The sequence below is a fragment of the Bos indicus genome, chromosome 29 (genome assembly GCF_029378745.1).
Source record: "Bos indicus isolate NIAB-ARS_2022 breed Sahiwal x Tharparkar chromosome 29, NIAB-ARS_B.indTharparkar_mat_pri_1.0, whole genome shotgun sequence".
Taxonomy (NCBI): Eukaryota; Metazoa; Chordata; class Mammalia; order Artiodactyla; family Bovidae; genus Bos; species Bos indicus.
In genome coordinates, this window is record NC_091788.1 from 13,134,512 (window position 1) to 13,147,564 (window position 13,053).

The window sequence follows — 13,053 nt, forward strand, 5'->3', positions numbered from 1 at the left end:
ATACAGGGCACACACCATCAAATGGAGGAAAGGAAGTCTTATCTCATTTCAATGTCTCTGGTCTAGAACTGGACACCAGAGAGCCCTCTTTCAAGGTACCTTAATTTGAAGTGTGAGTCTGTTTTTTTCCCTGTGTATTTTAGTAAAATTCTGTTGTTATTGTATATCTGGATATGTAAATGAAACCCAACTGTAAACCAATTTTCCTAAAACTAAAGCCTACTGAGTAAGAGTCAACATTGTTTTCTTTTTATAAGAGTCAGATAAGACCGAGCGACTTCACTTTCACTTTTCACTTTCATGCATTGGAGAAGGAAATGGCAACTCACTTCAGTGTTCTTGCCTGGAGAATCCCAGGGACGGGGGAGCCTGGTGGGCTGCCGTCTATGGGGTCGCACAGAGTTGGACATGACTTAGCAGCAGCAGCCTAATTAAATGAGTTAAAAACAATATATTAACAATTACTGAGTTAAGTCAGTGAAAAGACCATATTCTTCAGTAAAACTGTTCGTATATGGGTGGGAATATGTACTTCATTTTGCATATCTAGGAGAAAGATACCCTAGTGCCCCCTGCTAAAGGTTGAAGTTTGTATCCAGCCCTATCTGCAATAGTGTGTTACAATGAAAAAAGCAGACTGGATTTTGTGAGAGGTAGGATTGGGTAGTGAAAAACACACAGGAAGAAGAATTGTATTTTATTTATTAGTTATATTACCTTAGGCAAGTTATCTGACCTCTCTGAGCTTTCGTATCCTTATTTATAGGATTGGTGTAATGAACATGCTCCCAGAGGCTGATGGGGAGGATGGTAAGGCGATCTGTGTAAAGCACCAACACAGTACCACACCCGGAATAAGTGTTCTGTGTTACCCCCCGCCCCCTTTCTCCAAGTTGCCACCAAAACTGCTTCTAATAGGTGTGATGTTCTTACAGGCTTTTCTGGATGTGGATTTTATTTTTGAGTAGTTTTAAAGTCCATGTAGTTATTGTTGCCACAATAAACTATTTAAAGGATGTTCCCTTTATTTCTTCCTGTCTACCCATTCTCATGGATCTCTTCTATCCTCTACAAGGTGAAGGAGGGAAATATCTCTTGAAATATCTCTTGAAACAGGACCATATTGTAGAGAGAACTGCTGTGTGTGACTAGAGGTGTTCTCCCTTTTTGAGATCATGTTTGCATGGCTTTTATGGTGCTATTATTTTAGTTATCTCAATATACCAAATTGAAAAAATAATTAAAAATTCGAGGTTTGCCTCTGACTTGTAACCTTGGCCAAGCCACTTGACCTCTTTGAGCCTGGTTTTTTTCAGTTGAACAGTGCAGATCAACTGGCTTCTAAGTCCCTTGTCTCTGTTTCTGTTGTGGTTTATAAAATTTCTATTCAGGATCCCATAGCTGAAAGTGGTATGCAGCCCTCAGCTCTCCACAGCAGAGGGCACACTGCACCTAGTGTGCCGGGCCATTAGGTATTGGGAACTGTCTACAGTTGTATAGTCTGAAGTGGGTATCCCTGATGATTAGGAAGAGTCAAGAAAATTCTGTAAATCAATGTTTTACAAAGGATATTTCACTACTTGTTTCTAGCTCTTTACTATTTAGCTGAAGCACCCAAGAAATAGGAGATTTTGACATTCTAGTGGGATGTCCTATAATTCTGTGAAGAGCTTTGTCACTCTCCACCTCACTTACCTCATCTTGGTATCCCATTCTTGGGACCGGTGTGCAGATGGGGTGGAGTGGAGAGCTAGCATTCCTTGAGCATGCATTATACATTAGGGACTCTTCCTGGTACTTTAGTTATGTTTAATCTTCACAGTAATCCTTTGAGTTGTATGTTATTATCTTTATTTTATATAGGATGAAAATGGGGCTCAAACAGGTTAAGTGGCTTGCCTGAGGCCTCCCAGTAACAATTCAAGTTCACATCTGTTAACTCCTGAATCTGCTTTCTTTCTATCATACCAGAGTTCCACCCCCTTTCTCCCAAATTAAACAATTAGGGATTGCTAGGAGCAGGAGTGCCCTGAGAGTGGCCATATAAGGAAGTTTGGCTTTCTCTAAAGTTCTTGTGGCTCTTGTAATTCTACATATAAGCCTTTTCTCAAAGCTTGGCTCTAAAGTCAGTGGGTAAATTGAAAATCACTATGGCAGAATTATCTTTGAGAATACCAGGGGGAAGTCATCTTATTAGAGAGCCATGTACTCCCTTTCTTTAACTACAGCACAGCTAGTCTTTCTTCCTTTGTTGAAACAGATCATGGTTTTTCCTGTTGAGCTTCAAATGATGCAGTTGGCATGTATTTAGGGGCTGTGGTGGATGGTAATTCATATCTTTGAGCATCAGAGTCTCATTCAGCATTGTGTGTGTGTGTGTGTGTGTGTTAGTCACTCAGTCATGTCTAACTTTTTGCAACCCCATGGACTGTAGCCTACCAGGTTCCTCTGTCCGTGGTGATTCTCTAGGCAAGAATACTGGAGTGGGCTGCCATTCCCTTCTTCAAGGGATCTTCCCTACCCAAGGATTGAACCCAGGTCTCAGCATAGTGAGAGGCTTACATATTAGAAGTATTCTGAAACTTCGATCAAGAGAAGGAAGAGCAGATTCATGTCTTATTTAGGGGCTTAACTCATTTGTTCTCAGAACATTAGCTGTACTAATGAATGCACACAATTGCTTGGTATGCATGTGTGCTAAGTTGCTTCAGTCATGTCTGACTCTGTGTGACCCTAAGGATTGCAACCTGCCAGGCTCCTGTCCAGGGGATTCTCCAAGCAAGAATACGGGAGTGGGTTGTCCTGCCCTCCTACAGGGGATCTTCCTGACCCAGAGATCGAACCTGTGTCTCTTAAGTCTACCTGCATTGGCAGGCGGGTTCTTTACCACTAGCGCCACCTGGGAAGCCCCAGAATTACTTGGAGGCCTTGTTAAAACACAAGTTACTGGGTTCTACTCCCCGCAGTTTCTAATTCAGTAGGCCTGGGAATTTGCATTTTTAACAAGTAGGCCAGAGAATTTGTATTTTTAACAAGTTCCTAGATGAAGCTGATGTTGGTATCTAGGGACCTTACATGGAGAAACAGTATATTAATTTGAACGGAAGCAAGTGGAATCACTTGTCTATCTTTCCTTCACTGTTTGTCTGTTTCTCTTGCTCTTTTTTACTTTGAGTCTTAGTGAGCGTAGTTGAATTAGTTTGAGTTAAATTAAGGAGCTGTGGCTCAGTCACTTCTTTATCCGGTGCTCAGTTTACTTCTTGGCCTAGAACAAGTACTTGGCCCATTCAGTTGATGCTTGTTGGATAAGTGATTGAGTGAGTTAATGTATGTCATATGTGCTTGCTAAGTCGCTTCAGTCACGTCTGACTCTTTGCGAACCTATAGAGCCCATCAGCCGAGAAGGCAATGGCACCCCACTCCAGTACTCTTGCCTGGAAAATCCCATGGACAGAGGAGCCTGGTGGGCTGCAGTCCATGGGGTTGCTAAGAGTCAGACACAACTTCACTTTTACTTTTCACTTCCATGCATTGGAGAAGGAAATGGCAACCCACTCCAGTATTCTTGCCTGGAGAATCCCAGGGATGGGGGAGCCTGGTGGCTGCCGTCTGTGGGGTCGCACAGAGTCAGACACGACTGAAGTGATTTAGCAGCAGCAGCAGCAGCAGCAGAGCTCATCAAGCTCCTCTGTCCAGGGGATCTCCAGGCAAGAGTACTGGAGTGGATTGCTGTGCTCTCTTCAAGATATGTTATAGGAGGGTGTTTTTTTTTTTTTTTAGCACATGGATATCATTATTATATACCTGCCCCATACAAACTGCTTATTTTACTTAATGGTAAATAGTCTTTATATTAGAATAGCCTGTATTTTAAGACCATATATGGTAAAGATTGTGGACATTGGGAAGTGTGTATAAGGTGTAGAGTTGAGAAACTTGCATTTTGGAACCTGTGGTACGAATGTGAAGCGTGTGTGTGTGTGTGTGTAGATGGAGTGGTTACAGGGAGTTCCATTTCTTTTGGAATGGTCTAGAGAAATCTTGCAAGGTCTGGGTTAGGTCAGAACCAACTCCTGCCCCAGGGAGGTTGGAGCAACACTGGATCAGCCTATGTGTGCCCCAGACCAGACCCTGCATTCTCACTCCTGTCCCTCCGGAGCACTGAGGAATTCAGACCTTGTGATCCTAAAGGCTTGGTGGGCTCTGTCTGTTGTAACTCTTTAAATTCAGATAGTTGTATGTGAACTTTACCATATTATAGTATTTAACAATTGCATTTTTTAAGTGGTTAGTTCATTTAGTGAAGTTCGATTTAAGCTCAAAATTGTGTCATTTTGACATGATTTGTATTGTGTCTGGCAAGTCTCAGTATCCAATATCTTTTGTCTCTTTTAGTATAGATTAAATTTTTTTTCCTTTAAATTCACTTTACTTTAACAAAAATAAAAAAAAATTTTTTTAAAGTATTTTTTGGCTGCATCTTACAGCATGCAGGATCTTAGTTCCCCAACCAGGGATTGAACCTGTGCTCCCTGCAGTGGAAGTGCGAGTCTTAATTGCTGGCTCAGTCTAGGAAGTTCCCATTTTACCTTTTCACTTTTTTTATGCTGAATTATTTTTTTCTTCTTTTCTTAAATACTTTTATTCATTTATTTGGCTGTGCTGGGTGTTTGTTGGTGCACAGGCATTTCTGTTGTTGTGGCGAGTGGGGGCCATTCTTTAGTTGCGGTGTGTGGGCTTCTCATTGCTGAGCATAGGTTTCAGTAGTTGGAGGCATGTGGGCTCAGTATTTGTCCTGAGGCATGTGGGTTCTTCCTGAACCAGGGATCAAACCCGTGTCCCTTGCATTGGCAGATGGATTCTTCACCACTGAGCCACCAGAGAAGTCCTAAGCTGAAGTGTTTTCAAGTAAATTACAAACAGCATGATATTTTCTCTCTAAATCCTTTATATACAGCTGTAAAATAGAAAAACTTTTTCTTATGTAGCCAAAACAATATGATCACTCCTAACAAAATTAATGTTAATAAACCCTAGTTTGAACAAACAAGATGTAAATCACAATTTAGGGACAACTGGGTTAATTTAAATATTACCTAGTCCATATTTAAATTAACCCAGTTGTCCCTAAATTGTGATTTACATCTTGTTTGTTCAAACTAGGATACAGTCTGGAATCATGCATTGCATCTGACTATTATGTTCCTTAAAATTTATTGTAATCTAAAACAAACAGTCCTTTAATCAGATATTACCTTGCCTTTTTGTTATAAAATACCTTATCTTTGAACTTGTCTGATCGTTTCTTTGGAGTATGTTCAGCTTGGTTTTCTACCTTTGTATTTCCCAGAAACTGGAAATTAGATACAGAGACTGGACTGAGATACAAACTGAACATTTTTGGCAAGAATTTATCATGGATGATATGTGTTTTGTGTTGTGCAATGTGAGGAAATACATAATTCCTGTTCACACCACTGTTAGTGATGCTAACTTTGATCACTAGGTTAATAGGCTGATCTTGTGACAGGTAGTAATATGAATATTCATTTTCTTATCATCCATCCTCCTAATGCTTTTAACACTATTTAGTAATTCTTGCCTGAATCAGTAACTTCACTAGGGTTTGTCAAATACCATTTTTCTAATCCTGTCATTGCTTCTGCATTAGCTGACATTTGATAAAACAGAGCTATTTTTCATCAGTTGGGACTATTTAGTACCCTGAAATACAATTCTGTTGGAAAGGCAAGTTAAATGTTGAGTTCTCTGCTTTTTTATTTACAACTTCTAAATGAGGAGTTGGCTTAATAAATAAATGGTGAGGAATAAATATTTTTCTTGCTTTCTCTTTTTTGATATCCTTATGGAGTAATGGATTTTCATGAATCAATTAAAATATGGAATCAAATGTTTTAATTAGCTACAATCATTATTCTTTTTATGTTCCATTTGTTTTATGTTCAATTAATTAAAACTTCAGCCAATGATAGTCCTTTGAATAGCATGAAATACCAAGATCCTGGCCCTTGGAATGTCAATTGTTATTGGGATGATAGACCTTTTCAATGGTCTTTCTAGTCCTTGAATTTCAATATTGAAAGTTTCAATAATGAAAATTTAAGTAGTAAGTAATGTCTGTATTTTAAAAATTGCTAAGTTCATATACTATTTCCAATTCAATTTTAACATTATTATGTTTTTAAGTGGCCACTTGATTTTATAATTGTATATTTTACACTGAAAATCTCAACCAATAACATTGCTTTATCTTAAAATATGAAGAAAATGATTTCAAAATAACATCAATATTACTACTACTAATGAAACCAAATGAAGTTTGACATTTTTTTATTTTTGTAGCATAGCTTGATTTGAATGGAAGAATAATATATGTACTTTTTAGTTTTTAATTACTTTCCTTTGAAATATGTCGTCTGTTTCTTTTTTGTCATAGGTTGATCACTTTGGATTTAATATCGATAGAACTTTTAAACAGCGGTACCTAATAGCTGATAACTACTGGAAGGAAGATGGTGGATCAATACTTTTCTACACTGGTAATGAAGGGGACATTATTTGGTTTTGCAATAACACGGTATGTGCAGATGTGCTCAATTTCTTTTTTATTATGATCAACTAGAAAAATATCTTTTGTAGTATATATGACCAAATAATTCTGAAGTTTAAAAAAAAAAGATAAACTCACAAATAATAGAGAAACAGCAAAAGTATGTGAATAGGCAGTTTACAAAAGAATAAATACAGACATCCAATGAGCCTGTTCAGCCTTAAAGAATTACATGTGAAAAGAATGAAATGTGATACTATTTTTGGACAACTGAATTTTAAAAGATGAAAAAATATCCCAGCTTATTTCACAGTTGAACTAGGATATGGCAGAAATGGGAGTAGGGATGTCATAACTATGTAATAAATATAGTTTATTGTTATTATTACAGTCTAGAATGAGAACACAAAGGCAGGAATTTTTGTTTGCTGTTCAGTGGTGTATCCTCAATCCAGGACTGTTTTAGGCATATAGCAGCTACTCAATAAATATTTGTTAAATGAATTAATTAATAAAATCTAAACAAAGCCAGTGCAAATAAGAAAAAAGCAAGTTTGATTTTCAAATAGGAATGGACGAAGGTAGATATATTTTAGCTTTCCTGTTATACTATTTTTCTTATATTTGTGAGGAAAAAAAATACTGTAGCTGTTAGCTTGCTTCTCTTGACTATTTATTCTATCTTCTTTTATAATAATGCTTAAATTTGTTAACAAAACTTAATTAAGACACATGAAAGGAAGAAATTTTCCTTTTTAATCAGCTGCTGCTGCTGCTGCTGCTAAGTTGCTTCAGTCGTGTCTGACTCTGTGCGACCCCAGAGATGGCAGCCCACCAGGCTCCCCCATCCCTGGGATTCTCCAGGCAAGAACACTGGAGTGGGTTGCCATTTCCTTCTCCAATGGATGAAAGTGAAAAGTGAAAGGGAAGTCGCTCAGTCGTGTCCAACTCCTAGCGACCCCATGGACTGCAGCCTACCAGGCTCCTCTCTCCATGGGATTTGCCAGGCAAGAGTTCTGGAGTGGGTTGCCATTGCCTTCTCCGAGAACTAAGACTAGAAAATGTCAACTGTATACCAGAAAGCTAGTCTGTGAACTGCCTTAGGGTGGGGACTGAATCATATTTTCTCCACTGCCAATGTCTGACATGGTGCTTGGTATTCAGAAGGTCTTAGTAAATGTTGAACTGAACTACATTAAAAGCAAAGATATGAACCCAATTATGTTGTATTATTGTATTCCATATTTCTAATTATTTCCTTGGGAATAACAATCCTTAGGATGTTATTAGTCTAAATATGTTAGTTGAAAATAAAATAATTCCCTAAGAACTGATTTCCTAGATATCTATTTCTCTTAGATGAGTGACAGATAAAATCAGAATTTATTTTCCATCAGATTCCTGCTCTGTAATTCTGTGAAACAACTGAGGCTGCCTTGTCTCCTTTCACTTCCTTGTGCAATTGCTCTTTTATGCCAAGGCAACGGGTCTTCTCCAACATGACAATTCAAAAGCATCAATTCTTCAGCACTCAGCTTTCTTTATGGTCCAACTCTAACATCCATGCATGGCTACTGGAAAAACCATAGCCTTGACTAGACAGACCTTTGTTGCAAAGTAATGTCTCTGCTTTTTAATATGCTGTCTAGGTTGGTGATAACTTTCCTTCCAAGGAGTAAGTGTCTTTTAATTTCATGGCTGCAATCACCATCTGCAGTGATTTTGGAGCCCCAAAAAATACATTTGCCATCTATTTGCCATGAAGTGATGGGACCAGATACCATGATCTTAGTTTTCTGAGTGTTGAGCCTTAAGCCAAATTTTTCATTCTCATCTTTCACCTTCATTAAGAGGCTCTTTAGTTCCTCTTCACTTTCTGCCATAAGGGTAGTGTCATCTGCATATCTGAGGTTATTGATGTTTCTCCTGGTGATCTTGATTCCAGCTTGTGCTTCTTCCAGCCCAGTGTTTCTCATGATGTACTCTGCATATAAGTTAAATAAGCAGGGTGACAATATACAGCCCTATACGTCAGTACTCCTTTTCCTATTTCGAACCACTCTGTTCCATGTCCAGTTCTAACTGTTGCTTCCTGACCTGCATACAGGTTTCTCAAGAGGCAGGTCAGGTGGTCTGGTATGCCCATCTCTTGAAGAATTTTCCACAGTTTATTGTGATCCACACAGTCAAAGGCTTTGGCATAGTCAATAAAGCAGAAATAGATGTTTTTTCTGGAACTCTCTTGCTTTTTCCATGATCCAGCGGATGTTGGCAATTTGATCTCTGGTTCCTCTGCCTTTTCTAAAACCAGCTTGAACATCTGAAGTTCACGGTTCACATATTGCTGAAGCCTGGCTTGGAGAATTTTGAGCATGACTTTACTAGCGTGTGAGGTGAGTGCAATTGTGCGGTAGTTTGAGCATTCTTTGGCATTGCCTTTCTTTGGGATTGGAATGAAAACTGACCTTTTCCAGTCCTGTGGCCACTGCTGAGTTTTCCAAATTCACTGGCATATTGAGTGCAGCACTTTCACAGCATCATCTTTCAGGATTTGAAATAGCTCCACTGGAATTCCATCACCTCCACTAGCTTTGTTCGTAGTGATGCTTTCTAAGGCCCACTTGACTTCACATTCCAGGATGTCTGGCTGTAGGTCAGTGATCACACCATCGTGATTATCTGGGTCGTGAAGATCTTTTTTGTACAGTTCTTCTGTGTATTCTTGCCACCTCTTCTTAATATCTTCTGCTTCTGTTAGGTCCATACCATTTCTTTCCTTTATTGAGCCCATATTTGCACGAAATGTTCCCTTGGTATCTCTAATTTTCTTGAAGAGATCTCTAGTTTTTCCCATTCTATTGCTTTCCTCTATTTCTTTGCATTGATCGCTGAGGAAGGCTTTCTTATCTCTTCTTGCTATTCTTTGGAACTCTGCATTCAGATGCTTATATCTTTCCTTTTTGCTTCTCTTCTTTTCACAGCTATTTGTAAGGCCTCCCCAGACAGCCATTTTGCTTTTTTGCATTTCTTTTCCATGGGAATGGTCTTGATCTCTGTCTCCTGTACAGTGTCATGAACTCCATCCATAGTTCATCAGGCACTCTGTCTATCAGATCTAGTCCCTTAAATCTATTTCTCACTTCCACTGTATAATCATAAGGGATTTGATTTAGGTCATACCTGAATGGTCTAGTGGTTTTCCCTACTTTCTTCAATTTAAGTCTGAATTTGGCAATAAGGAGTTCATGATCTGAGCCACAGTCAGCTCCTGGTCTTGTTTTTGTTGACTCTATAGAGCTTCTCCATCTGTGGCTGCAAAGAATATAATCAATCTGATTTTGGTGTTGGCCATCTGGTGATGTCCATGTGTAGATTCTTCTCTTGTGTTGTTGGAAGAGGGTATTTGCTATGACCAGTGCATTCTCTTGGCAAAACTCTTATTAGTCTTTGCCCTGCTTCATTCTGTACTCCAAGGCCAAATTTGCCTGTTACTCCAAGTGTTTCTTTACTTCCTACTTTGCATTCCAGTCCTCTGTAATGAAAAGGACATCTTTTGGGGGTGTTTGTTCTAAAAGGTCTTGTAGGTCTTCATAGAACCGTTCAATTTCAGCTTTTTCAGCGTTACTGGTTGGGGCATAGGCTTGGATCACCGTGATATTGAATGGTTTGCCTTGGAAATGAACAGAGATCATTCTGTAGTTTTGGAGATTGCATCCAAGTACTGGATTTCGGACTCTTTTGTTGACCATGATGGCTACTGCATTTCTTCTAAGGGATTCCTGCCCACAGTAGGAGATATAATGGTCATCTGAGTTAAATTAATCCATTCCAGTCAATTTTAGTTCACTGATTCCTAGAATGTCAACATTCACTCTTGCCATCTCCTGTTTGACCACTTCCAATTTGCCTTGATTCATGGACCCAGCATTCCAGGTTTCTATGCAATATTGCTCTTTACAACATCAGACCTTGCTTCCATCACCAGTCACATCCACAACTGGGTGTTGTTTTTGCTTTGTCTCTGTCTCTTCATTCTTTCTGGGGTTATTTCTCCACTGATCTCCAGTAGCATATTGGGCACCTACCGACCTGAGGAGTTCATCTTTTAGTGTCCTATCTTTTTGCCTTTTCATACTGTTCATGGGGTTCTCAAGGCAAGAATACTGAAGTGGTTTGCCATTCCCTTCTCCAGTGGACCACATTCTGTCAGACCTCTCCACCATGACCCGTCCATCTTGGGTGGCCCCACATGGCATGGCTTAGTTTCATTGAGTTAGACAAGGCTGTGGCCATGTGATCAGACTGGCTAGTTGTCTGTGATTGTGGTTTCAGTCTGTCTGCCCTCTGATGCCCTCTCTGAGCGCCTACCGTCTTACTTGGGTTTCTCTTACCTTGGACGTGGGGTATCTCTTCACAGCTGCTCCAGCAAAGTGCAGCCACTGCTCCTTACCTTGGACATGGGGTAGCTCCTCATGGCTGCCACTCCTGACCTTGGACGTGGGGTAGCTCTCATCCAGATTAATACATTTCCTTCCTCTCAAAACCTGAGGTCAACTCTTCTGATTACTTTGATGGATGATCCTTACTGTTAAGAAACTCATACTCTGGTAGGGTCAGACATAGATAAGCAAATGTTGCAACAAAGTAATAGAGATCCATACCTGTTGAGAGTGGTATTATAGGAGGGTGTGATAAGCAAGTCATCAAGAGGGCAGGCAGAGGAGAGTATCTTGAGCTGGGGTACAGTGTCTGTAGATACATGGCAGGGGTAGGGAATGAGCAAGGTGTTAAGAGAGAAAATGGTCTTATTGAAACCATCACAAATAACAGGTTAAAGTCTCCGTCCTCACGTGCATACAGCTCTCTTCATTGTTCATTTATTGGTCAAGATAAAGAAAAAATTTGTCTTAGTCTTTGTTAGGATCTTCACAGGGGGCTCAGTGGTGCAGAATCTATCTGCAATGCAGAAGACCCAGGTTTGATCCCTTGGTTGGGTAGATCGCCTGGAGAAGGGAATGGCAGCCCACTCCAGGATTCTTCCCTGGAGAATTCCATGAACAGAGGAGCCTGGTAGGCTACAGTCCATGGGATCATAAAGAGTTGGACCCAACTGGGTGACTTAACACTTTCACTCAGTCTTTGTAAAGGAATAAGAGCTCATTAAAAAGGAATAATGTGCACTAGGAATGACAAGCAGTTGTAATCTATGCTAAATCTAAATCTGGGACTTCCATGGTGGCTTAGTAGTGAAGAATCTGCCTGCCAATGCAGGAAATGTGGGTTCAATCCCTCAGTCTGGAAGATCCCCTGGAGAAGGAAATGGCAAACCTCTCCTGTGTTCTTGCCTGGGAAATCCCATGGGTAGAGGAGCTTGGTGGGCTACAGTCCATGGGGTCGGAAAAGACTAAATAACAGCAGCAAATCTAAATCTAGTTAATTGATGTTGGCCACCTAGAATGCTTTGTTAAGAAGGATTCTGAGGTCATAACTTTAGGGAAGTGAAAAAATTGCAGCCGTTGATTAGTGACCAGCATTATGTGTCGAAATAAGGAGGTTTGCACTTGATGATTGTATTCTGGAGCTAGGTGGTGTGTGCTTGAATGTTGGCTCTGCCACTTTCTTGCTCTGTGACTGTCACAGGTTTTTTAAACTGTGTCCTTGCCTGTAAAGTAGAGGTAATCAAAGTGCCTATCTTTTAGATTGTTATGATAACTAAGTGAATTAATATATGTTACGTGTTTAGAATGGTTTTTAATGAGTTGTAAGCACTCAATTAAAACAACAGAATGGGAAAGATTAGAGATCTCTTCAAGAAAATTAGAGATACCAAGGGAACATTTCATGCAAAGATGGGCTTGATAAAGGACAGAAATGATATGGACCTAACAGAAGCAGAAGATACTAAGAAGAGATGGCAAGAATATACAAAAGAACTGTACAAAAAAGATCTTCACGACCCAGATAATCACGATGGTGTGATCACTGACCTAGAGCCAGACATCCTGGAATGTGAAGTCAAGTGGGCCTTAGAAAGCATTACTATGAACAAAGCTAGTGGAGGTGATGGAATTCCAGTGGAGCTATTTCAAATCCTGAAAGATGATGCTGTGAAAGTGCTGCTCTCAATATGCCAGCGAATTTGGAAAACTCAGCAGTGGCCACAGGACTGGAAAAGGTCAGTTTTCATTCCAGTCCCAGGGAAAGGCAATGCCAAAGAATGCTCAAACTACCACACAATTGCACTCATCTCACATGCTAGTAAAGTAATGCTCAAAATTCTCCAAGCCAGGCTTCAGCAATATGTGAACCGTGAACTTCAGATGTTCAAGCTGGCTTTAGAAAAGGCAGAGGAACGAGAGATCAAATTGCCAGCATCCGCTGGATCATGGAAAAAGGAAGAGAGTTCCAGAAAAACATCTATTTCTGCTTTATTGACTATGCCAAAGCCTTTGACTGTGTGGATCACAATAAACTGTGGAAAA

The 13,053-nt window shown here is 39.8% G+C and overlaps 1 protein-coding gene across 4 annotated transcripts in view; it reads left to right on the top strand.

Moving 5' to 3' along the window:
• PRCP (prolylcarboxypeptidase) overlaps window positions 1-13,053 on the top strand; it is an 86,080-nt gene that overhangs the window by 35,339 nt on the left and 37,688 nt on the right. For all 4 annotated transcript variants that reach the window (XM_019955139.2, XM_070782903.1, XM_070782904.1 and 1 more), the window contains exon 3: window positions 6,458-6,598. In XM_019955139.2, the coding sequence (XP_019810698.2) occupies window positions 6,458-6,598 (141 nt within the window). The remainder of the gene's footprint in view (window positions 1-6,457; window positions 6,599-13,053) is intronic.